The sequence below is a fragment of the Bufo gargarizans genome, chromosome 4, assembly GCF_014858855.1.
Source record: "Bufo gargarizans isolate SCDJY-AF-19 chromosome 4, ASM1485885v1, whole genome shotgun sequence".
Lineage (NCBI taxonomy): Eukaryota > Metazoa > Chordata > Amphibia > Anura > Bufonidae > Bufo > Bufo gargarizans.
The window spans coordinates 107483847-107511274 of record NC_058083.1 but is presented as its reverse complement, the minus strand read 5'-3'; the positions used below and the strand labels follow the sequence as shown (position 1 = coordinate 107511274).

Below are 27428 nucleotides of genomic sequence, written 5' to 3'. Positions count from 1 at the left end.
AGACACCCCAAGGTATTCCGTGAGGGGCATGGCGAGTTCCTAGAATTTTTTATTTTTTGTCGCAAGTTAGTGGAATATGAGACTTTGTAAGGGGAAAAAAAAATAAAAATCATCATTTTCCGCTAACTTGTGACAAAAAAATAAAAAGTTCTATGAACTCACTATGCCCATCAGCGAATACCTTAGGGTGTCTACTTTCCGAAATGGGGTCATTTGTGGGGTGTTTGTGCTGTCTGGGCATTGCAGAACCTCAGGAAACATGACAGGTGCTCAGAAAGTCAGAGCTGCTTCAAAAAGCGGAAATTCACATTTTTGTACCATAGTTTGTAAACGCTATAACTTTTACCCAAACCATTTTATTTTTTCGCCCAAACATTTTTTTTTTTATCAAAGACATGTAGAACAATAAATTTAGCGAAAAATGTATATATGGATGTCGTTTTTTTTTTCAAAATTTTACAGCTGAAAGTGAAAAATGTCATTTTTTTTTTGCAAAAAAAATCGTTAAATTTCGATTAATAACAAAAAAAAGTAAAAATGTCAGCAGCAATAAAATACCACCAAATGAAAGCTCCATTAGTGAGAAGAAAAGGAGGTAAAATTCATTTGGGTGGTAAGTTGCATGACCGGGCAATAAACGGTGAAAGTAGTGTAGTGCCGAAGTGTAAAAAGTGGCCTGGTCATTAAGGGGGTTTTAGCTAGCGGGGTTAAAGTGGTTAATGTGATGGGAACATGAATCCAGCCAGCAAAGAAAGCAATATGGACAATCGCAATACATTAGTAAGTGCCTTGTGGTAACTTTCTCTACATGATAAATGTAATTTGCTGACGTGAGACAACCCCTTTTTAATTAAAATAAATTGTGTGCAATACAGGGACTCTTTAAGACTTTTTATAAAACTGTTGTCCTTCTTTTAGCCCAGGACCAGATGGGATGCGACATGAGGCTCTGCTACAGGACATGGCTCAGATGAGGATAAAGCACCAAGAGGAGTTGACTGATCTTCATAAAAAGCGTGGCGAGGTGAGTGTTCTGATTTTAAAGAATAAAACCTTTTTTTGTTTTGTCTTTCTTACTCATTTTCCATTCATAGTTCATTATTGATTTTCATAATGATGAAGAACCTTTTTAAAAGCCCAGTATTGATGGATGGGTGAAATCTGTGTATCCAGTATTGTCAGAAGCAGTGTATGCGTTACATGAGTTGGTTTTTGTCATGTTTTATGCAGTAAAGCAAATCTCCATTACTGTTCCTGCTCCCAGCATGTCTGCTGTGGTGGAGTAGTAGTCTCCTGCTTCAGCCGGTCACCCCTGTAAATGCAGATTTTGACTTAACTGTGAGAGTTGTATGTAGCTGCAGGGACAATGACCATTCCAGCTATCATTTCGATCCATTTTTGGCTTGCTGTCATTAAATCTGCGTCCCTCCCTCTCAGCTAGCTCAGACAGTGATAGAACTGAACAACCAGATGCAGCAGAAGGACAAAGAGATCCAAGCCAACAAGGAAACGTGAGTACAAGCCTCTCTGGTCCTCGTTTCAGCCTTCTTTTATTAGGTGTCATTAAAAAAAAAATATTTCTTTTTTAATTCCACTTTTTATTTTATTTTTTTATGCTTTATTAGGCTACTTTTACACTATCGTTAATATTTTCCAGTACGGAGATCATTCATAGAATGCTGCAGTTTTCTTTGCGTCCTGGGATGCGGAGCAACACAGATCCGTCATGACCCACAATGCAAGTCAATAGGAAAGGATCTATTTTCTCTGCCACAATAGAAAACGGATCCGTCCCCCACTGACTTTCGATGGAGTTCATGACGGATCAGTCTTGGCTATGTTAAATACAACCGGATCCATTCATAACGGATGCAGATGGTTGTATTATCAGTAACGGAAGAGTTTTTTTTGCTGAACCCTACCCGATCCAGCCAAAACGCTAGTGTGAAAGTAGCCTTAGTTTTGCATGATATAAACGTTCTTTTAATGTATAGGACACGTAAAGCATTCTTTAAAGGGATATTCCCATCACAGACAATGGGGACACCCTCTGTTCTCCTTGTAGGTGCGGGTCCCAGAGGTGGGACCCGCACCTATCAGACAATGGAGGCATATCCTAGCGATATGCCCCCATTGTCTGTGATGGGAATAGTGTTCTCTGGTAGTGAAATGTAGTATTTTGAGATTGCCCTATCCTGATAACATTGGGGACTGATATGTTACAGGATAGAGGAATATCAGCGCACAATCGGTGAACTCCAGACAGAGTGTCAGGATTTACGGAATAAGCTGCAGGAACTTGAGCGCATCAACCAAACCCTGAAGGACGAATACGACGCTCTGCAGATCACTTTTAACGCACTAGAAGAGAAGCTGCGGAAAACTACAGAGGATAACCAGGAGCTGGTCACTCGCTGGATGGCAGAGAAAGCTCTGGAAGCCAACCGGCTCAATGCTGAAAATGAGAAGGACACAAAGTAAGGTTCTTTCAGTGTTCTCTACATCATAGTTCTTAATGTCGTGCAGCTGAGGGAGTGATTCTCCCCTCTAAGCTCTGCCCACCACCCCCTACTCTTTCCTCGGCTGCAAGTAAATTCATGGACTTTGTTAAAGGGGTTGTCTGAAAAAAATCATCTGCCTTTTTTGTCTCCAGAAACAGTGACTCTTTTGTGCATGGGCTGTCTGATATTGAAGCCAAGTGAATAGTCCTGGACCGTAATACCATGATGCCATAATACATGATATGGTCTGACCTGTAATGTCTTTTGGAAAGGTCAAACTTCCCTACATATATCCTAACATGTCTACGTTCCTTCAAGGGACTCTAACCCTAGAAATTGTGGAAAAGACTGAACAGTAGATGAGCTTGCCTCCAGCGTTTTCTGTAGGGTTCTCTCCGTCTTGTAGTAATATTGCAGAGAACCCAGGGTGTTTCTTTTCGATGTCTCCCATTTTTGGCCAGGCAGATGACTGAGTAGATGTTACAGTCCATCTACAAATGACAGCAGATATTAAGGGTGACAGAAGAATTTAGGCATAGTGGATTTCAACATATCCGAGTCATTCGGTTGAAGCTATCTAAGATGTATGGCCAAGTTTTTCCTTTGAGGTCCCAGAAAAGAACTTTTTTGATTGTGTTGTGTTTTTTTTGTTTTTTCCCTTACATTACTGATTCTTGCTTGTGTGATAATTTGTAGATGTAAACCTGTCCTGTTATGCTGTTTTTTAGGAGGAGGCAGGCCAAACTACAGAAAGAACTGGCTGAAGCAGCCAAGGAACCAGTGTCTGTAGAGCAGTGAGTATGATTAGTTTGCCTTCCTGTGTTAAATGCTTCATTCACTCTCCTTGACTGACACTCCTGGGTGTTACCTAATACCTTCTAAATGTAAAGAGGACTCAAAAGGGGGACATGTAACATTACATTGTGTTATTGCTGATTTCACCTGTAACTAGGGCTGATGGGTTGGCCTCAGGTACAGGGAGAATACAGACCTCGGAGACCTTGTACAAGGCTGCTGGCCTTTGCTGCAGAGCAGATCTGTGTCTAAGAGCCAGCCACTTGTTCAGTTACCCATCCCCTAGTGATAACATGATCGCTAGGACCAAATGAAATTTTGTCTCATCCACATGTTGCAAACAAATTATGTAAATTGACCAGCAGCGCAGATTTTAAGTCCACTACATGTTAATTTATGCTGCTGATTTTCACCTCTGCAATGAATGGGGCAAATCTGGAGCAATGTTTTGTTCCACCCTTAATGTACTAGGTAACATGATTCTGGTGTCAAGAAATCCTCCTGTCAATCAAATGACATCACTTCTCCTAACCCCCGGACTGGATTTCTTTTTGGCCCTAGCCTATTTAGGGCCATTAAGAGATCCGTTAAAGAAGGCTCCACCTCTGAAGCCTGAAGAATTATATGGCTGTCAGTCTCCATTAAAAGCTGATATGCATACAAGTTTTGTTAGTTCAGACTTCAGTATTTGGTCAGTGATTTCCATCAGGGATTTTGAGACCAAACCAGGTGCGGCTCTAAACACAGAACAGGTGCAGATCTTTCTCTTATACCTTATGTCAGTGGAGGGCTCCAATCCTGGTTTTGGCTCCCAATCACTGATGGAAATCACTGACCAAACACTGATGTGTGAACTAGACCTTAGTTTGGTCGATATTTTTTTTTATTTTTTTATTAAAGTTAGGTTTTAGGGGGGTTCTGTCACCATAAGAACCTTTCAGATAACCATGATCCCATGGTACACATTATAACTAATCAAATGTACCAGAATTATTATAAATACAACAAATAAGATAGGAAATGTATCATGATGTAAAGCTTTAAAGTCAATTTATTTTGCGCCAAATTTGTCAAACGTGGCATGATGTTAAATTTGAGTCTTTAAAGGAGTTGTCCAGCGTTTAGATATGGATGACTTGTCCCCAGGAAAGGTCCTTCTTGGCATATCAGTGGGTGTCAAGACACCCAGCACCCCTACTGATCAGCAGTTTTTTTCGCAGCCAGTAACTAAACAGTTAAATGAACTAGAAATGAAAGGTTCTGTCCACTGTGAAGTGACCCTTTGCCAGCGTACTGCTTTAATGAGGCTTCTGACTCCAGCTTCATCCACTGTTTAGTATCCAACACCGATGGCTGAAAACAGCTGATTGAGGGGTTGCTGGATTTCGAGGCCCCACCAATATGATATCTATTTGTCTTGGGACTGGCCTCTCTTCAGAAGGTCTGTATGTAAGAAAATGAAATCTACTCTAGCCGGGGAGCTGGATTGTAATGTGTGGCATTAGTAAATGTGTAGGGCCGCTGGTGACACTTATGCAGCCTGCCCCCCTCCTTCCAAAGCCTGCACACAGATACACACACACTTTTTGTAAGTGGTGAAAAAGTGGAAGTTGCAAATTTTTATGGAAAACAGGACTTGCAACAAAATTTGCAACTTCTCTGTGCGACAAACTGGTGTAGACAAATAATACATTAACCTGGGGCAGATTGGAGACCGGACAAGCAGGTTATATAACTTTATATTTTGGTACTTATAAGGTGGACAGGGGGGATACTTAGATCAGTTTAATAGACTTTATAAGACCTGTACTCACGTGTATATATACCTAAATATGCTAATTGGGGCTGTCAGTGTCCCTTTAAGGTTTTTTCCTTTTTTTTTTTTACCACTTAATAATCCCACAAGTGGACTGTAACAGACAATATTTAGATTGATTTTAAAATGCAATGCATTATCCCTATAGTGCATTGCATTTTTATGTCAATGCTATACTGACATTGACCAGCAGGCTGCGCCAGAGAGGCACAGCCTGCTCGAAACTACTCAAGGCAGGCTTGGGGCTTCATAAGACCCCAGCCTGCCTTTACAAACAACGGCATCCCTTAACCGCATTTGCGGGGTGCCGATGGGAGACGGAGGAAGTCCGATCCCTCTGTCAGCACTAGGGCTGCAGTAAACGAATATTTTTGTAATCGAGTATTCTATCGATTATATTTCTCGATTCATCGAGTAATCTAATAAGAAAAAGCTACTTAAAATAACGTACGTAATTAGGTATGTATAAAGTTATTGGTTTGAAGGGGTTAATAACTGTATACATGCCTAATGCCAAGGTGCTTCCATTAACCCCTCCAAACCAATAACTTTATACATGCCCATTGGGTTTGGAGGGGTTAATGGAAGCACCTTGGCATTAGGCATGTATAAAGTTATTGGTCTGAAGAGGTTAATGAAAGCACCTTGGAGGTGCCTTCATTAACCCCTCTCTAAACCAATAACTTTATACATGCCAAGGTGGTGCTTGCAGCCTCCATTAACCACTCTCTCTCCATCTGCCTCCCCCAGCCTCTGATCTGCTTGCCCCCAGCCTCTGATCTGCTTGCCCCCCCCAGCCTCTGATCTGCTTGCCCCCCCCAGCCTCTGATCTGCCTCCCCCCCAGCCTCTGATCTGCCTCCCCCCCAGCCTCTGATCTGCCTCCCCCCCCAGCCTCTGATCTGCCTCCCCCCCCCAGCCTCTGATCTGCCTCCCCCCCCCAGCCTCTGATCTGCCTCCCCCCAGCCTCTGATCTGCCTCCCCCCCCCAGCCTCTGATCTGCCTCCCCCCCCCAGCCTCTGATCTGCCTCCCCCCCCCCAGCCTCTGATCTGCCTCCCCCCCCCCCAGCCTCTGATCTGCCTCCCCCCCCCCAGCCTCTGATCTGCCTCCCCCCCCAGCCTCTGATCTGCCTGCCCCCCTCCCCCCAGCCTCTGATCTGCCTCCCCCCCCCAGCCTCTGATCTGCCTCCCCCCCTCCCCCCAGCCTCTGATCTGCCTCCCCCCCTCCCCCCAGCCTCTGATCTGCCTCCCCCCCTCCCCCCAGCCTCTGATCTGCCTCCCCCCCCTCCCCCCAGCCTCTGATCTGCCTCCCCCAGCCTCTGATAACGCAACCCCCCCCTCCCCAGTATTAATCATTGGTGGCAGTGGCCACAGGGTCCCCCTCCTCCCCCCCATCATTGGTGGCAGTGTCAGTTCCGATCGGAGCCCCAGCAGTGTAATGCTGGGGCTCCGATCGGTTACCATGGCAGCCAGGAGTCACGCTACTGAAGCCCTGGCTGCCATGGTATGTTAGTAGTGAGCAGAGAGCAGCGCATTATACTCACGTGCGCTGTGGCCGCCGGTCGCTCCTTCTTCTGTCTGTGCGGCGGATTGCTAATGCTGTAAGCATTAGCAATGCGCCGCACAGACCTATGAGAAGGAGCGACCGCCGGCCACAGCGCACGTGAGTATAATGCGCTGCTCTCTGCTCACTAACATACCATGGCAGCCAGGACTTAAGCAGCGTCCTGGCTGCCATGGTAACCGATCGGAGCCCCAGCATTACACTGCTGGGGCTCCGATCGGAACGGACACTGCCACCAATGATGGGGGGGAGGAGGGGGACCCTGTGGGATATGGCCGGCGCATTCATTGGTGGTGCAGTGGCCACAGTCCCTCCCCTCCTCCTCCTCCTCAGTCCCTCCCCTCCTCCTCCTACTTGGTCTTCAGCGGCAGCCGCGCACAGTGGGGAGGGAGAGACTCCCTCCTCCTCCCTCCTCCCTCAGCTGTGCCGGCCGCTCAGTCCTGCCTCTCTGGCTCCGGAGGACACGGAAGCGGTGAGTGAGACGCTTAATTTCACTCCCGCTCCGTGATCACGTGATCTGAACGATTCCTCGATGCAGGGAAACTGCATCGATGAATTTTTTGACTCGATTTAATCGAGTTATTCGAATAATCGTTTCAGCCCTAGTCAGCACTTTACATGCGGCGGGCAGCCCAGCCTAAGGCCCCTTAGTTACCGCCATAAAAATGGGTGGTCACTAAGGGGTTAATGTATACTTATCTAAAATGCTAACCTTATATCCTGCCAGGACTCGCTCGTATTCATAGGCCTTAAATAGAATGTGTCATCAGAAAATGGCCTATTGTTTAAATCGTGTTCTATGTTAAACATATATTTTTAGAGAATTATTTATGTTCTTTTTCATTTTCTATCTTAATATCTATAGTTAAACAAAAACCATAAAATCTTGCAGTTTTTGCACTGGCAACTATGCCTAATAATAGTCGCCACTTCTTGGTCTGTGCAGATCAATTTACTGCAGTTACCTGCTTATCTATACATAGAGGTGATATCATTACAGGCAGGATTAGACTGACAGATAAGACAGGATCCACCATTCACAATATGTGATTGTCAAATCTTATCTATTCCTTCCTTGCACAGGACATGCCTAGAAAACTCTCCCATAGTGGTCAATAAGGTCCCCTCCTGACCCTTGTGTCTATGGCCCATGGGGCTGCCGTAAAACCATTTTATAAATGTTGTTAATAACAGCTCAGACAAGATGGCCGGCCCCATAATCATGTTCAGAAAATAGAATAAAAAAAGTAATCCTGTTTATATGTTGCTATCTGGTTTTAACTGCGCCAATAAACGGATAATTATCGAAAAGGAACCCTTCTTTGTCTGCTCGTCCGTGGAGGTAAGAGCTACATTTACATGCCACGATCCCCCCCCCACTGTATGGGGATGAGTCCTGGCTGCTGCCGTTTCTCATCCTCATACAAAGTCATTGTTTCTGGGCAGCAAATCACGATATTCTGCCCAGAAACAATGATTGAGGCGTCCAAACAAACTTTCATCCGATGAATGAGTGTCTTGCTGGTTCATTGTGTGATCTGCGGCACCTTTACATGGGTGGATTATCGGGAGCGAACATCCATAGGAACATTTGTTCCCGATAATCTCCGACAACTGGACAGTGTAAACGAAGCATTACTCTTCCACCAACACCATCTTTTATTGAACAGTCTGAGCTTGGTTATTGTTATGTTAAGCTTGGATTTCCATGGCTGCTTCTCAGCTTGTGGTCTGTCCCTTCCTGCAGGGATGATGATATTGAAGTATTGAATGATAATGCAGATCCCTCCGGGGATGCCATGGCCCCTCCAGTTTCTGGACGAATGTCTGGGTAAGTTAATTCTGTGGATATGTTAATTGGTGTGTGTATAGGTGAGTACAATGAAATTCCTTTAATCCACAAAATCCAACTATCTCCAATTGTGATATAATGGGAAATTATTCAGAGACCAGAGTGTAAGCATAGATGATTTGTTCTTCCTTTTTTTATTTTTATTTATATCTTTTTTTAAATACTTTTTGTAGCTGTCTGATAAACCCAAACTATCAGATCCCATGGATACTGGATTAAAGGAATCTCGTTGCACACTGCTTTTGTGTTGAACCCTTTTTGCCCCTTTAACAAGCACTTCATTAACCACCGTGTTTTGTTCATGCCTTATAAAAATGTAAGGAGCTGGAAAAACCACTCCTTGCGTCTTCCAACACAGGCTGGCAAAGAGGAGTTAGGAATATTAGGAAGTGTTAGTTGAAATTCAGCGAGAAGAGCTACACAGCAACTTTGCCCATAGGACCTGTCACGCAGCCGAAGTTCTCAGTATCACAATACTACAGCAAACCTGCCGGACTCAAGGCGACCACATTCACTTTCATTATATTATGGTGTAGTATCGCGATACTGCCATTTAGCTCAAACCTTATAGAAACCTCCCCATCATGCATTGTGACTTCTGGCCCTGCAGAGATGTCCCATGTTGGGACTCTCACCGCTAATGACCTTTTCATGCTCCAGAAGGCTAGTTTCACACTAGTTCTAGTTCCGGTAGGCTGTTCCTGTAGAGCTCATTGCATCCAGCATTAGTACCAAGATTCGGCCAGACAAATACCACTGCAAGCAGTGTTTTGTCCAGCTGAATCCCAGCAGTAATGCCAGAAACAGGATGTATCCCTGCCGGGTCTCATTATAGTCAGAGGGCTCAAGCGGTGAAAGGTAGTAACTGACTATGCTGGATATGATGGACTCCGGCAGGCTGTTCCTCTACCAAAACATTTTAGCAATAGTGCGACACTAGCCCAAGTTAGACAATTTTGGCAGAGGTCTAAACTCCCGTCCTCCACTTTTGTAATCTTACATGACTCGGTGACATGCTGCAAGATTACTTTTTCAGCTAATTTTAACTATTCAACTAACTATACCCATTAGGGGGGACTTCCTGAATTCGGCAGGATCTGCAAACAGTCTAATATGTATGCCGGCAGCTGGTGGTCTCCTGTTTTGTAAGGAAAAAATGTTCCCTTCAAAGAAAAGTGGCTACTTGAGGTGTGGCTTAAAGGGATTCTCCTGGAATTAAGAACATTAAAATACTTAAATATTACTTTATTATAAACATATTCCCGAATACCTTTCATTAGTTATAATGGCTTGTTTTGTCTGGGGAGCAATCATCAGGAGAAACACTAGAGCTGCCTCATCCTCCTCTCTACTTGTCAGGGATTATGATCCCGAATACAGCTGTTAAAAACTTTAGCTGAATCTCTGGGGATCTTAATAGAGAGAGGACGGACAGGACAGGCTGCGGTAATGGAGACTGTAACCAAGTGCTGCTGCTCATTAGCCGCACCTCACCCTCCTCTCATGTCTCCTCATCTTCTCCATTCCCACAGAGATTCACCTGTATTCAGGATCATGATTCCTTACGAGCAGGGAGGAGGGTGAGGCAGCACTATGGCTCATTGTGGTGCAGTAACTTGTCCTCCTGTGTGATTAAGACAGGTTTTGTGTGTACTGATAGGATGGCGGCCATTTTATTTCTCCTAATGATTGCTCCCCAGACAAAACAAGCCATTATAACTAATGAAAGGTATTTGGGAATATATTTATCATAAAGTAACATTTTAAGTATTTTCATTTTTTTAAATTCCCGGAGAACCCCTTTAAGGCGCATTTACACTGCGCTGATGAGCAGACGATTGTTGGGAAGGAAGCACTCCTTCCTGATAATTGCCTGACCACTAGTGGAGGTGCATGCATTGATCAGGATGACTGATGGCTAATGCCATCTCTCATCTTCATACAGTTGCATTGTTTTTGGCAGCAGTGATGTTTAGTAATTACCAGCAGCTCTTCTGCCCAGAAACAATGATTTAGGTGTCTGCACATACAACCGCTCTATGGAACGTACGTTCATTCCTGGTGATTGGCCTAAGCCTCGAGTCATGTAACTATGTAATTATACCCCTCTCCCTGTTAAAATAAACTCGCACGCTTGGTCAATCCAATCTTGTACGTTTGTGAGGGAGTCAGGAGAGATGGCAGGCATCTGCTGTGTGTGGCCAGCTTGGAGACCTCTCTTCTGGATCTCCTCCATTTTCATGGGGAAGGAGTTTGCTATTGCAGCTTGCATCGCTATCCTGTTCTTGTAGTAGACATCTGACTCTTCAGTCTGCACATTCACGTCTTCTTCTGAGTTATACCTCTGATTTCTACATCTACTTACCCACCATACTAATTCTTAAGACCCTGGGCCTTTGAACTCAACCTATTGTTTTGTCCGATAACTGAATGTTGTCTCTAGAGTCCTTGTCCGTTTTACAGTCATATTTTCAGGTTTGGACCATAATGATGACTTGGTTTATTCCTGTGCTCCCTCTCTAGTAAGAGACTCTCTCAGCCTGCCGTAGGAGGCCTTCTGGACTCTATCACTAATATGTTCGGGTAGGTCTTTGTCTTCCTATATTGTTGTTCCACACGTCTGGAAGTTTTGTTCCTTTTTTAGGAGATCTTGTTGTGATCTTAATTGCATTGCCATGCAACTGTCTGGTTAATGATTTCTAGCTCTTTGCTGGCAACTAGTGTTGTCTTATTGCCATTAGCTATATATAGGACATAGTTTTAAATTAGAGGGGCAATGGTTTAAAAGTAATATCAGGAAGTATTACTTTACTGAGAGAGTAGTGGATGCATGGAATAGCCTTCCTGCAGAAGTGGCAGCTGCAAATACAGTGAAGGAGTTTAAGCATGCATGGGATAGGCATAAGGCTATCCTTCATATAAGATAGGGCCAGGGGCTATCCATAGTATTCAGTATATTGGGCAGACTAGATGCGCCAAATGGTTCTTATCTGCCGACACATTCTATGTTTCCATGCTTTATTACATGTTAGCAGAACTTGCTGAGGAGCACAAGAAACCTTTATATTAGATTGATTTGGAACGGCCCTTGTGGTAGTATCTGACATATGGCGTCATTGTACAACATCATTTGTCCACAAGTTATTCTTAGCTTATTCCAAAGTAACATTGTTGAGGATAGGCAGTCAGTATTAGATGGGTGGGAGTCTGACCCTCTCGGCACCCTGCTGACCAGCAGTTTGAAAAGACGAGGGGTGGGGTCGGTTCATTGTTTACATTGACGTAAGTGGTCATAGTGTACTTAGTAGTGGCTGTTTTGGGTAGCTTTTCCCATTCTTAAAGGGTTGTTCTTATTCCAATCACATACTACTGCTGGTCACTAGAACAGAGGGCTATTGTCCTCTCTTTGCCCCACCTGCATGACTGAATAGACCAGAGATCAAACACAGGCACTCATTCAAACTCTATGGTGCTGCTCCCATCACTCCCATAGAGTGTAAATTTGGCTTTTTACAGAATATCATTTTATAACATTTATTAGAATCCTTCCACTGTCTACCCTTCTGTCCCTACACTCTCCTTGACTTTATTTATGCGCACTTTGTATTTTAATGAATATGGGAAATTACCCTAATATGCACTCTGTTAAACTATAATTCTCAAAGTGTGATTGAAGATTAAAAAAAACACTACCCAGTACACCTTAAGAAGATGCACTTTTGCATGAAGGAGCCGTGTCTGGAGGAAAGAGCAATTGACAAATAGCGGGAAGGATTGGGAATTTAAAGTGTCCCTGAAAAAAATAAAAAATAAAAATGGCCCTATGTTGTGGGCAGGCTCAAATTGACAGAAGGTGGGGCCAGAAATATCATAGAGGGAGCAGTATATCTTGCCACAATTTATTTGGCTCCGTGCAGCACAATATACTGCCTTAGTAGAACCTCCATAGAATCTGCCTCTGTGGTGGCCAATGCCAACTGCCATGTTCTGTCATCCTCCTTTTCCTCCTCATCTAATTAAGATATGGAGAAAGGGGATGAAAACGTAAAACGCAGGCAATATCACAGAGCCAGTCCTACCTTCAGCATTATGACTGGTCTTTCATCATTACCATACATACAGGAGAATACAGCGTCACATGCCTCTTACATCCAGTGACTTCTCCTGTGATGTAGATATTCTCTTTCCTCATCTTCTCCATTAGGAGACCTCTTCTAGCCGTGTTCCGTCTCTGCAGCTTATGACACACAAACATCATAGTGTCCTCAAATTTCTATAATCTTCCCCACCATGGTGCCCTAACATTGTCTTCCTGCTGCTGCATTCAATAATGTGCTCACTGAGTTCCCCAATGCCTCCAACTAATATACTATAGAAATACTATTGCCCCCTATAGTGCCACCAGTTACAATAACTCGCAGCAGGAGGGGTATGGAGGATGAGGTCGCGTTGGCGCTGGAAGTAGGAGGAGCCACAGGTCCTTTGACAGCCATCCTGCTGTCCAGTGTCAAAGGATCTGACAGCAGGAGGAAGGTACAGGAGGGCGGCGGCGCATTGGGCAGGGGCGGGCACATTGCTGCAGGATGATGGGATTACAGCAGGGCCAATGGTAGCCATCACCCTCCCTACAATACACATTGCGGCTGCCAGCAGCCCTGCTGCGATCTCATTATCATGACAGTGGCATGATGATCTCTACAGGGCTGACTGCGGCCTGTAATGTGTATTGTAGGGCAGGTGCCGGGCCGCAGCTCCCCTGCTGTAATCTTATCCTAATAACACAATGTTAAAAATTAAGGTGACTCCGGTCCCAAGCATACTGTAGGCAATCGGCCACCGGGAAGTTTCCCAGTAGGGTACATTGCCAATCCGCCCCTGCCGCCCTTCTATGGCCAGCTTTAGATGGGAAGGTGTAATTAGTGTCTTATTAGATACGGGTCATGTTGTAGAAGCAGGCCCTGAAGTCTACACCGGTTCACACCAAGAATCTGCAGCAAATCTGTTATGTCTAAACATGGCCTTAAAGGGGCATTTTCATCTCAGACTTTAATGGTATATACATATAGCTCCCACATGGTAGCAATGGCGCTCCAAACCACAACCTTAGGCCTCTTTCACACTACAGTATGTCCATTTCAGTGTTTTGCGGTCCGTTTTTCACAGATCCGTTCCATTTTTTTGCTTCCGTTGTGGTTCCGTTTCCGTTCCGTTGTTCTGTTCCGTTTTTCTGTATGGCATATACAGTAATTACATAGAAAAAATTGGGCTGGGCATAACATTTTCAATAGATGGTTCAGAAAAAATGGAACGGAAACGGAAGACATACGGATGCATTTCCGTATGTGTTCCGTTTTTTTTGCGGACCCATTGACTTGAATGGCGCCACGGACCGTGATTTGCGGGCAATAATAGGACATGTTCTATCTTTCAACGGAACGGAAATATGGAAACGGAATGCATACGGAACACATTCAGTTTTTTTTGCGGAACCATTGAAATGAATGGTACCGTATACGGAACGCAAAAAACGGACCACAAAACGGAAAAAAAAAACGGTAGTGTGAAAGAGGCCTTAGAGCAACACAGCAGGACGTCCAATTGGGATCTACTACATGATAGGAAAGACAAACCGAGACTTGCTTATCATAAAGGAAAAACAATAGGCAATACCCTCATTAGGGGAGACCGAAAAAACAAGATGGGCTACTTTCACATTCGTGTTTGGTGCGGATCCGTCATGGATCTGCACAGACGGATGCGTTCAGATAATACAACCGTCTGCATCCGTTCAGAATGGATCAGTTTGTATTCTCTTTAACACAGCCAAAACGGATCCGTCTTGAGCACCATTGAAAGTCAATGGAGGATGGATCCGTTTTCTATTGTCAGTGAAAACGGATCCATCCTCATTGACTTACATTGTGTGTCAGAACGGATCCGTTTGGCTCAGTTTCGTCAGATGGACACCAAAACGCTGCAAGCAGCCTTTTGGTGTCCGCCTCCAAAGCAGAATGGAGACTGATCGGAGGCAAAGTGATGCATTCTGAGCGGACCCTTATCCATTCCGAATGCATTAGGGCAAAACTGATCCGTTTTGGACCGCTTGTGAGAGCCCTGAACAGATCTCAGAAACGGAAAGCCAAAACGCCAGTGTGAAAGTAGCCATAGACAGACTTTTTTTTTAGCCACCCAAAATAGGGGACCTACCCCTGCTTGTCTTGTATGCATTGCAATTCAGTTATTGAAGGGAGTACCATTAATCATCACAGGCAGGGTTTTTAAATTCCCATGTGCCACTTTGCTACATGTATCACCGAAAATACCATTTATGGCATTAGATGTCCGTGCAGCTTGTGGTATATTGGACAAAGGGAAATTAGTATTCAACTGAATGAACATAAATCTAATATTGAATGGTTTTGTGAAACAGTCAAAGGGAAAAGCAAAAGGAAAAATAAAAAAAAGAATGAAATGTTTTTGTTGGAACATTGTTTTGGCATGGGACATAAATGGAATAAATCGCGGTGGACAATTCTTGAATGTTACTCCACATGACAAAAGGAAATTGATACATCCTGAAACTAGGTGGATTACAAAAATGGAAACATTTAAAGCCTAGGGTATTTCTATAGGTCTGCTTCTATGCTTTTTATGGGGTGTGTATGTGATAAAAAAAGAAAAAAAAAAATATATATATATATATATATCTATATCAGGTTTTCACTGATTTGATGATGTAATGGGCTTGTCTTATTTAAGAAACAAGATTGCAATCAACCAGTACGCGTGAGTAAGGGGGCATGAACCCTGAAACATTGCGCAGTACTGGAAAGGAATTAGCTCAGCGTTCTCCTACGAGCCTTTATTTGCTGGATTAATATACAAATAAAATTTGGAAGATACCTAAGTACTTCTTTAAGCGTGAGTATTTTTGATTAGGCTCACCTATAATCCATAGACAATAGGACGTCCTGCTGTTTTGCACTAAGAATATCACAAATATATGCCGTCAAAGTTGGATAGCTGCTGGTCTCACCTCTGGGACCCACACCTGTCTCCTCCAGAACGGCCCCCCCAAAGTAAAGGAGAGCGCATCGCGCAAGTGTGGCCACCATCCATTCAACGCTTTGGGAGATCCAGAAATAGCTGAGCGCGCTTGCTCAGTTATTTTCAGAACTTCTACAGTGGTGAATGGAGAGGACCCGCACATGCGCAGTGTGCCCTCCCTTCACTTCGAATGCAGTGTGTACAGAGCTGAATTCCCAATCATAAATGTGATCCTAATTAAAGGTTTTTTCCCGGATGACCTATCCTAAGGTAACCACCTTTTTAGAAAAAGGGCTATTACCTTTAGGAACTGGACAATGATTTTCTTCTGTGAACACTTTACTTGCTGTGGGTCCCTGCACCTTGCTGTGTCTCGACGCTTGTGCAGGTCAGATGCCGGTAAGATGCAAAGCTTTCTGTATTGTTCTAATGCATAGTTAATTTCTGTGTTCTGTCTCTTACCTCCCTCTCCCTGCTATTCCTGTGCCTCGGCGACCTATGAACTGTCCCTCCAGCTTGTCTGAGTCTCCCCTCTTGGGCCATCATTCTGACACCTCCAGGTGATTCTTCCCTCTCCTCTGCATTATCACCCATGTGTTGTCAGGCGGGTTAGGTCCTCTCCCGCCAAATGTACATCCTTTTGTTAGGCCACGCGCTACAAGTGATGACAAGTTCTGTATCTTTCTAACATACGTTATTTGTCAGGATTTCTGCTTGCTGTCAGTGAATGAGAATATATTGATTTACATCCAGAGTGTGCAATCTGAAGGCAGACTTCACATGTGACTGACATGCTGAGGATTTTCTAAGTGAATTTGCACACAGCGCAGCATAATACAGCAGTATGCAATATGGATTTTAAAATCTGCAGCATGTCAATATCAGTCACAGACAGGGCTGTTTTTATTTTTATTTTTTTATTTTACCCCATTGAAGTCAATGAGAGAGAAGAAATCCTAGTATTGTGAATTTTACTATGGATTACTGCAAAAAAAAAAAAAAAAAGCATTATACCCTCCTCCCCAATCCCCTGCCTCTCGTATGGTGATGCTTGCCACCGCCTGTTCTCCGTATGCTGATCGCACAATTGGGCTGCATGAACGCGGTCCGTGTGATACCGGCCTGGATTTCTTCAGAGTGCAGGAGCGCCACGGCGTCATTGGTTGCTATGACGCTGTGCGCTTCCTGCCGTCTCAGTACAGTAATACACTGGTCTGGTATGATCTATACCAGTGTATCACTGTACAGTGACGGCAGCAGGAAGCGCACGGCGTCATAGCAACCAATGACGCCGTGGCACTCCTGCACTCTGAAGAAATCTAGGCTGGTATCACACGGACCGTGTTCCACGGACGTATGAATGCAGCCTTAGTTATCGCTGGAGGTCGGCATAAAGACCAGGGGGGCATCACCAAAGGAGAGACAATGGAAATGGAAGCCTGCCACTAAATCCTCACACTTTGTTCCAGATTTTCCCTTGTGATTTTTCCCTGCAGGTTTGCTGTGGATATGTTACAAGCAAACCTTACTCCAACAATGGAGTTTGCTACGTTTTATCCAGTCTAGAAGTAGTCTTCTGTACTGTAAGATGTGATGAGATTCAGGCCCTCTCACTGGATAGAATTGTAGCAAACTATCAGCTCTGAGAAGTGTGTGGTCACAGGGCGGATCTCACCTCTGCAAAACCCAACACGTCTTCCAGGGCAGAAACCACTGCGGTCTTTCACTTTGAAGACTACAGACCTGCTTGCATGGAGCGAATGCACAAGCGGACACCCACCACGGCTTCTATTGGCGTCTGTCCGGACAATGTTCCGGGGTGGGATGTGTCCCTTTTATGCATATAGATAGATAGAAGTAAATTTGAGGCACACAATTTTTCACGATTTGCAAAAATAGGGCATTTATTCATTAGCATATATTGCTGTCATCCATAGGCCCAAACTTTTTCAGTTTACACACATATTGGCAGAAACCGTACGTTTCGGTCGCGCAGGACCTTCATCTGCGGTTTTATCTATAATACAATAGTGGACATGAGCTGGATAGTGGCATATATAGCAATTTAATTAGGTGCATATAATGATATACATATATTATATTGGTGTCAAAGAAATAACAAGAAAAGGTTATCCTTAGAAAGAGTAATCCTTAGAAAAAATCATACACTGTAATAGGGGTATGTGGAACACATTGGGCACATCAGATTCATCAATATAACAGTTATATTGATGAATCTGATGTGCCCAATGTGTTCCACATACCCCTATTACAGTGTATGATATTTTTTTTTTTTCTAAGGATAACCTTTTCTTGTTATTTCTTTGACACCAATATAATATATGTATATCATTATATGCACCTAATTAAATTGCTATATATGCCACTATCCAGCTCATGTCCACTATTGTATTATAGATAAAACCGCAGATGAAGGTCCTGCGCGACCGAAACGTACGGTTTCTGCCAATATGTGTGTAAACTGGAAAAGATTATGCCTATGGATGACAGCAATATATGCTAATGAATAAATGCCCTATTTTTGCAAATCGTGAAAAATTGTGTGCCTCAAATTTACTTCTATATATATTGGCTATTTATAGCCCTTGACTGGCACCTAAACGCTGAGCGAACAGAGTGCGGTTCTCAATTTATTTAATTTATTTTTTTAAACCTTTTATGCATAGTCATAGCTTTAAAATGCCAGACGCACGAACAGCAGCATGGCCTCCCAGCAACAGGCCCTTAGGTCTCTACACGTTTTCCATTTCCAGTCTCTGGATATAAACCATATTTTTTCCACTCGCTGACGCTAAATAAAAAGTAAATTAGGCTGTCACCAAACTTACGAGTGTGTTGTATTTGTATCAGGGGTGAGGGTCTGACATATGTATGGGGTACACTATCCGTGGGCCATAACATTGGCCTTAGCTTATATGCAAAAAATGAATTATTTTACTTGTCAAGAACCACATCAAGCCACAATGATTCTTTTGTTACTTGGGTGGGGTGTTTTTGTCTGTTTTTTATATTAAATGTGGCATTGGATAACATGTCGCCCCACATAAGGGATCGATTGCTGCTTTTGTCCCTTTTGTTGTGGTTTCCGTGGTGGGCATGGCTGTCTATTGTATTGCTTTGTATAGGATTAGGTTCCTTTGTATTGCTTGTATTTACAAGGACGGCGTGGCCTTCATAGATGTTAATTTCTCAGTATTTCCTCCTAGGAGGCGCTCTATATCTTCTTTCCCAGCCTCACAGGACAGCACAGATGCTCAGGCTGGAGGTAACCGGGAGGTTCGCGTTCCAGTGACGGCTCTTCACTCATTTGTAAGTAGCTGCCCATCACTTGTATGGTATCTTTCTCTCTCCTCTACTATATGCTGTAGTGCAGGCTGAGGTCAGTGATGAATAGTAAAAGGTCTGAAAGCACTGCAATTCTCCAAAACTCCACTAAGCTCCCAGCAGCCGCAGTTTGATCCAGCCACACTTGAGATACATGTTGGTTGGTTGTAAAGGCTGCTGACATCATTGGTTTGTCTCTATGCTGCTCATCTGCCCGAGGTACAGGGATGAGCGTTGTCTGAGCCAATCCTACATAGTAAGTAATAAGGAGCGGTGAGGCAGAATCCAGTGCTACCTGATCATAAGTTTTTAAGCTGAGACCCCATGTCCTTCGCTCAGTCATTGTGTATCGGGCCCCTGTTCACATCTTGCTTCCATTGACAATATTAGGAGTATTCCATGATGTATACCTCCAACAAAAGCTACAATGTCTGCAACTTTATAGGCATACAGTGGTTTATGTCCGCCATTGACTTCCATAAAAAATATACCATGCGTCACACTGTATGCCAGTGCATGTCGGTCTAATGTATGGCAGGAGGACACTCTTGGCATATTCTAGGTGCTTGGGGTCCTATCATGCACACTAGGAATTTTCCTGGCGCATATGGAGAGCGTCCAATAGAAACGAGATGTGAACAGAGCCATGTTTTCAATGATTTATGAATAGGGTCATTGCACTGTACAGCAGCTAGATCTTTTTCATCATCTACGTGTTTTCTCTCTATCAGGATGCTCATGATGGCGAGGTCAATGCAGTGCGGTTCAGCCCAGGCTCACGACTGTTGGCTACAGGAGGGATGGACCGCCGGGTAAAGCTGTGGGAGGTGATTGCAGGTAAGAAATGTGGAAAGGGATTACGGAAAGCGATCTCAATCTTCCATTGTGATCATAAGCCCCTTTTAATAAGTTACTTGAGTTACTTTTTTGTTATTTCCCCCTTTACAAATTTGCCCCGTTGTCTGTGATGAACAGTAAAAGGTCTGATTACATTGCTGCCCCCCTACAGCCAAGACGCTCCCAGCAGCCCCTTCTTATACACCAGCTTCCAGTTGTGCTATGTGTGTTTCCAGGAGTTGCTGACATTATTGGGTAACGTGAATCTTGTGTCCAGAAGACATGGGACTCATGGCGGTTAACGTCACCCTACATATACCTCCCATCTGGAGTGTGGTGTTCGGGGGCTGACTATGTATACAGTGTATGATCTTAAGTTTTCAAGCTGAGACAACATGGAATATGCAGTATATTAGTGTCCAGTGTAATATGTAGTGGTCTACCATTCTTACACATCTGCTTCTTGTGTTTACAGAGAGGTGCGAGGCAAAGGGATCATTGACGGGAAGCAATGCAGGCATTACAAGCATAGAGTTTGACAGTGCAGTAAGTGTGTGGTTTTTTTTCATACATGAATGTGAACTTTGCTTTTTCGAAAAAAATAATTTGGGATTAATAGTTGAAGCTGTTTCCTTTTTGCACTTTATAGAGGACCTAAAAAAAAAGAAAAAACGATTTGATACATATGCAAATTAACCTGAGATGAGTCCTGTCCCTGACTCATCTCATGTACAGGACTCATCTCAGGTTAATTTGCATATGTATCAAATCGTTGTTGTTGTTTTTTTTACACAATAAAAGCACACAGAGCTATGGGGACTGGGTATTGCGGATGTGCTAGCGGCCATCTAGAAACCCATTTCCTCAGCTCTATACACAAAATCCCGGTGACAGGTTCCCTTTTAAGAATAGGTGCTCCAGAATGGTTATCACATGGGGAATGTAAAGTACTTAAAGGAGTTGTCTCCCCAAAAAATATTCTATATTTTTCAAACCAGCACCTGGATCTTAATATTTTAGTAATTGCGTGTAATAAAAAATGTAGTATAGCCCCTGAGTTATTCGCTGAAATCTATCTGTATGGCGCCACCTGCTGTTTGCCCTTTTTTAAGCACACTGAGGTTGACATACATGCTCAGTTCCATCCTTAAACTGCCACCAGCTGTAGCAGAAAGGACATGCCCCTGAGAAAGGACACAACCCCTATGCTAGAAGTGCGATTGCAGCAGTGAATGTCGAGAGCTCTGGACCCATGTGAGGTACAGGGCTGGTTCTAGCTTTGTTAGATAAGCGGCGGTGCCAGCAGTGTTGGGCTCTAGCCGGTGAGCCCCAGGTAAATCAGAAGACCTAGAAGAATACCGCAGCACACTTTCTTTGCAATAGTTGAGAAGGTTTATTCACCAAGATGAATGTGACTTTTCAACTTCCTACTGTCTTTTTGAAGCTTAGGATGTTGAAATGTTGCATTCATCTTGGTGAATAAACCTTCTCAACTATTGCAAAAGAAGACAAGTGAGTGCTGTGGTATTCTTCTATTTTTCCTAATAAATTAGGCTCATCTCTGGCAGTTGGTGCACCAGAAACTGAAGTCTAGGCCGCCAGGAGCCAGTTTCTGGCCGAACCTATAGTAAGTCAGACGGGCTGTGATAAACCCCGCCGCCTCCTCTAGGCCCGGACCCCTTTATCGCTACTTTAGAAAAGCAGCAAGACTCTTTAAAAAGTCTCAAATTATGGCATGGGCCATAATTTGTGACTTTTTTTTTTTTTACGCCACAGTAGTGGCGCACCAATCATTACTTGATTTTAGAAATCAAGTGAATTATCGATTTAATCCAATGATTTAATCAAGTACTCTAATAAGAAAAAACTAATAAAAAAGAACGTTTTCCTTTTATAAAATGTCATCAGACCCCCATGCCATCAGTCCTCTGTGCCATCAAATCTCCCCAGTGCCACCATCTGCGTGCCCTCAGCGTTCAGAGAGCCGCCATCTCCGCTCCTAGTCTCCAGCTGCCCTTTAATACTTACCTATCCTGTAGGGGCGCCGCTCCACAACTCCTTAGTCTCCTCTGCGCGCTGCACTGCCGTCCTGACGCCACGCAGCGCCAGGTCATAGTGTACGCTTACGTGCATTATGTCCAGACGATGTCAGGATTCAGTGCAGCGTGTGCGGGCCAGCGTGTGTCCACGGAGCGATGAGTAATAGCAAGCGCTTCACTCCCGCTTTGTGGTCACATAACTCAAACGAATCCTCAGTGCAAAAAATTTCCATAGAGGTTTTTTTTTGTGTCGAATTACTCAATTCAATCAAGTACTCATTTTAGCCCTATGTCCAGCTTTGTTCTTGAATAAAAAAAAATGGAAATCCATGTTAACTCTTTCTTCTCCTTTTGTACTTTTCAGTCTCATAATTTTATTTTTCTGCATTAAAGTTTTGTGTGTTTTTTTTTTTTTTTTTAATCTTTGGGGTCATTTACTAACCAGATATACACCTATGTTAGGCGTATTTGCAACTTTTCCCTTCTCACGCCAGGTCTAAATAAACTTGGGCTGGGGAAGGGGACGGGACGGCAGGCTGGTCTCATTTACCATTTTCTACGCCTGGTTTACTCATAGAAAATGGTCTAAATGTAAGACTGCAAGGAAACAGTCTTACTTTTAGGGTCCATTCACATATCCGCGTGTGTTTTGTGGATCCACAGATCCGCAAAACATGGAAATCGGCAATGTGCATTCCGCATTTTGTGGACTGCACATTGCCGGCACTAATAGAATATGCCTATTCCTGTCCGCAATTGCGGACAAGAATAAGGCATGTTCTATTTTTTTCGGAAATAGAAATGCGGACCCGGAATGGGACCGTAATTACGTTCCACAAAATGCGGAACAGAATTGCGGACGTGTGAATGGACCCTTAGAAGCGGCGGTGGATCTGCCGAAGTTATGTAGAGACCAGTGCCTCTTCATAACTCCAGCAGATCCACCACGAGCTATAGAGGATATTAAGACCTGCATCTAAAACACCGATCTTAAGAAATGTCCCCTTCGTTTTTATTTTTAAAGAAGTACACAAAGCTCAGAAAACATACCGAACAATGATTAAGAGCAAGGAGATGCCATTATAGTTAGACACCCAACATCAAAATACAGATGAACACCAACCAAAAATGTACCTCCATATCACGGAGTAGCCAGAACCATATATCTGAAAAATGCATAATACCTACTAATGACATATAGTTCCCAAATGATGTAAAGGATAAAGAACGAATATATATTGCAAAATAAGATTTATTAAGACATGTAATAAATAGTATACAAAATGACCATCACAATCCATATTACAACCAGCAAGAATAGTTGGTCATTATACTGCCTGTTACATCATAGAACCATTAAAAAAAGGAATTTAACTATAGGCACATACGTATAATGGAATATATGGTTTGAGAACCCAGTGTTAAAAGGGGGGAAAAAATTCTTTCGCCTATGACAGCACCCCTGGATAGACCGCCTCCTCCTCTGGACAGGAAACGGGAACCAGAACGCCTTTTTAAAAGAGGGATCCTCCCCTCTACCTCCAGTTCTGTTTCCTGTCCTAACAGGCAGGAGGGAAAAAAAAACCTCCTTGGGATTTAAACTTGGTCCTTTCTGCTCTCTCTTCTGAACCATTTGAGCCGATCGATGGTTTCTCCCCAAAGATGCTCTCCCTAAAGCTTGCCTTCCTGCTTGCCGTTACCTCGGCTAGAAGAGTTGGTGAGATCAGTGCGCACTCTGCTGATTACACACACACACACACACACACACACACACACACACACCCCCCCCCCCCCGGCTAGAAGAGTTGGTGAGATCAGTGCGCACTCTGCTGATTACACACACACACACACACACACACACACACACACACACACACACACACACACACACACACACACACACACACACACACACACACACACACACACACACACACACACACACACACACACACACACACACCCCCCCCCCCCCCCCCCCCCCCGGCTAGAAGAGTTGGTGAGATCAGTGCGCACTCTGCTGATTACACACACACACACACACACACACACACACACACACACACACACACACACACACACACACACACACACACACACACACACACACACACACACACACACACACACACACACACACCCCCCCCCCCCCCCCCCCCGGCTAGAAGAGTTGGTGAGATCAGTGCGCACTCTGCTGATTACACACACACACACACCCCCCCCATTTTGGTAATCTTGGAGGATCAGGTAGTGGTTTCTCCTGATCCTTCTTTTTTAGCAAAGGTTTTTTCTCATTTTCACCGCTCTCAGGAGATAGTGCTACCTTCCTTCTGTGCCCCCCCCCCCTCTCAGTCTATTTCTAGGTAGATCAGACAGGCCATTTCCTTAGCTTACTCTTCTAAGGCCTCTTTCACACTACCGTATGGCTATTTCAGTGTTTTGCGGATCCGTTGTTCCGTTTTTTTTGTTTCCATTTTGGTTCCATTTTTCTGTTCCGTTTTTCCGTATGGCATATACAGTATACGTTAATTACATAGAACAAATTGGGCTGGGCATAACATTTTTAATAGATGGTTCCGCAAAAAAATGGAACTAATACGGAAGACATACAGTTGCATTTCCGTATGCATTGTTTTTTTTTGCGGACCCATTGACTTTAATAGAGCCACGGAACGTGATTTGCAGCCAAATATAGGACATGTTCTATCTTTGCACGGTACGGAGATATGGAAACACGGAAACAGAATGCATACGGAGTACATTCATTTTTTTTTTTGCAGACCCATTGAAATGAATGGTTCCGTATATGGAACGCCCAAAACGGCCCGCAAAACAGAGGGAAAAAAAAACGGTAGTGTGAAAGACACCTAAGGGAATAGTTCCGCCCTCGGGGTTTGAGGCTCACTCTACAAGATCAGTCTAGACGTCTTGGGCAGAGAAAACTTCAGCTTCAATTGAGCAGATTTTTCGAGCAGCTACCTGGAGTTCTCATACTTTTATTAGACACTATATAGGCTACAGCTACCCTCTAATTGAGGGTCTTTCCTTTGGCCGTAAGGTGCTGCAGGCTAGATAGAATTCTTGCCTATTCTCCAGGGGTGCGGTCTTTAGGCGAAATTACACTTATAGGTAATTGTTTTTCTTTGAGCCTATGACAGCACCCGGTTAATTCCCATCTCAAAAAAATAAAACATTTACAACAAGAAAAATCCTTAAAAAAAATAAATAAATAAGTTATTAAGATGTTATGTTTCTTAGCCTTTGAGAAAGGACTGGAGGTAGAGGGGAGGATCCCTCTTTTATAAAGGCGTTCTGTTTCCTGTCCGGAGGAGGAGGCGGTCTCTCCAGGGGTGCTGTCATAAGCTCAAAGTGTAATCCAATATTTTCTCAAATACATAAAGAATAAATATGCAAAGAAAAGATGCCTGGCTGAGATAGGGTGAGATGAATCCCAGGGTATTACCACAAGTCCGAGCAACCGGGAGCCTACCTATAAGGGGTAGGTTGTCGCCACTGCGGGTGAAGAGGATACGAATGGTATGCCCAGGGGATTCGCTAGGCGAAGGGAAAGTCTACAATCAAGTCTCCAAGGGGGGACTGTTATGGACTATAGATACAAATGGATACTTGCTTGTTGAGCTAAGATGGCGGCCAGGCATTCTGCCAACACCTATAAACTAGAATCTTACTTTGTGTTTTTATCATGTGTTTCTTTGTGGTTTCCGTTCAGCTCAAGCAAGCAGTTACAAAGAAAGAAAGTAGTAACGGTTTCACCCAGGGGGGAGGGAGGAGGAATTTCCTCTGGCCGTCAAGGTTACAGAAAAGTAGAGAGTTCATAGCCAATAGAAAATATATACTTTATCTTTCACCCCCCTCCCACTACTTCCTCTCATGAAACCCATGTTGTTTTCAGAAATAAACCAGAGATACTGATTAACTCCATGTAGTGAGTTGTCTGTCTGATCTCTCCGTGCACGTATCTTAATTAATTAATTTGGAGCAGTACATCAAATCAAACTGGCAGTTTGGCCAGAACCAGAACAGTAAAGTGCATGAGTGCCTCCTAAAACTGTTCCAAAAAGGCTTAGTAAAACGGATATAAGGACATAGAAAAATAAGAGTCCAATATTGCCTAACTCAAACAGACAATATACAGACCTATAAGCGGTCAATGATAAGGCAGCAGACCAACAGCTTGTTCCCCTGACGGGCGTTTCACAGTCAGTTTCCTCAAGGGGCAAAGGGGTATTACCTTGAATAGGTACATATATCTAGATCTCTAAAAATAGGAGGCATAAACAATACAGACCGATGAATGGAGACATAAGAGCGGACCACAGCTCAAAGTAATAGAGATGAATAAGCCGACCAAAAGGAGTGTATACGCTGTGCGCACCACTGAGGCCATATTTAAAAGGGGAAAATCAACTCCGAATATGGGAAAGGGCAGTCCCACAGAGTTCAATGCGCAGTGTGGGCGCTTTCTATAGGAACTCCCATTGAAGTGAATAGAGAGCACTCCACACATGCACGGTGCACTTTCGTTCACTTTGGGTTTGCCCTGTTCTAGAGATAGGTGGGACACATGCTTCTCTGACGGTGGCATATCCCAACGACATGCCACCAATGTCTGAGGAGACACAACCCCTTCAAGCTCTGCAGACAATTGTCATAGAGCTTATTGCAAACAAACGTTTTACATTTTGCAGATCTTGGGGCCAATTATCGAGAATAAATGCTCATGCCCAATAACTGACCTGCATAAATGTGCCAGTGATTAGCTAAAAATGAGTAAAATGCAGCAGATCAGCCCATTTATGTAAGCATGAAAATGCTTGCTGTTCAGCAGGACATCTCCTATAATGTAGACCTATGGGGAACAAACGATGATGGTAGTGATCATTTGCCCCTCAGGACGTTTCCATTGCCTGTGTAAAAAAAAAACGTATTAAAATGAGTGCAAATCAACTGGTTTTACCCTCGACTGTAGCTTGTTTTGGCCTGGAATACTGTCCCCAGCCATTCTGGTATAGCCCTTATAAGGTGACTTGCTCCTCATGGGTGGTAAAAGGAGAGGTCAATTTTAGCGTTGAGCGAACTTCTGTTTTTAAGTTCAGCGTACAAGGTTCAGGTTATAATTTATGATCCATGGTAACGGAATCCATAACCTGAATTCTTAGATAACTCGAACTTGACAACAAAAGTTTGCTCAAAACTAGTGAATTTTTTAGGATTCCCTTACTATTTAGCAAACTATCAATGGCAGCACGTCTCCTGGTACCGCAGTCTTATCAGATCTTCCCTCAGACGATCAATGGAAAAACTGACACGATTTACCGTTTTGAGGAAATTGCTGCCTGGGAAAATAGAACCCATCCTAAGTTTAAGAACAATTGGAAAGACTAGGAGATATACAGAAATTTCAAATAGAACTGTCACTAAACAATATTTGAATTGTCTTCATACTGTATGATTATTTCTAATCTGATGAAACTTCTACTCTTTCCTTTGTACTCGTACGGCCTTTGTTTGATCTATATGCAGTACAATTTATAGTATTGTATGTTAATTTTTTATTGAATCAATTAAAAATTTGAAAAAAAATAAATAGTGAATTTTGCTTCAGCCAGTTGT

General features: G+C 43.6%; 1 protein-coding gene and 2 non-coding genes across 6 annotated transcripts in view; all 3 read left to right on the top strand.

Annotated features, from left to right (window-relative positions):
• Window positions 1–27428, top strand: part of ATG16L1 (autophagy related 16 like 1) — a 59071-nt gene that overhangs the window by 19446 nt on the left and 12197 nt on the right. Inside the window, exons 3-12 of one of the 4 annotated variants that reach the window (XM_044289086.1) lie at window positions 919–1024; window positions 1438–1511; window positions 2226–2477; window positions 3230–3295; window positions 8422–8505; window positions 11050–11109; window positions 16089–16133; window positions 18801–18903; window positions 19650–19755; window positions 20231–20301. In XM_044289086.1, coding sequence (XP_044145021.1) covers window positions 919–1024; window positions 1438–1511; window positions 2226–2477; window positions 3230–3295; window positions 8422–8505; window positions 11050–11109; window positions 16089–16133; window positions 18801–18903; window positions 19650–19755; window positions 20231–20301 — 967 coding nt within the window. The remainder of the gene's footprint in view (window positions 1–918; window positions 1025–1437; window positions 1512–2225; window positions 2478–3229; window positions 3296–8421; window positions 8506–11049; window positions 11110–16088; window positions 16134–18800; window positions 18904–19649; window positions 19756–20230; window positions 20302–27428) is intronic. The other 3 variants (XM_044289087.1, XM_044289088.1, XM_044289089.1) reach the window with 3 other exon arrangements.
• LOC122937052 lies at window positions 18973–19240 on the top strand. Its single transcript, XR_006389474.1, has one exon.
• On the top strand, window positions 19878–20148 carry LOC122937050. Its single transcript, XR_006389472.1, has one exon.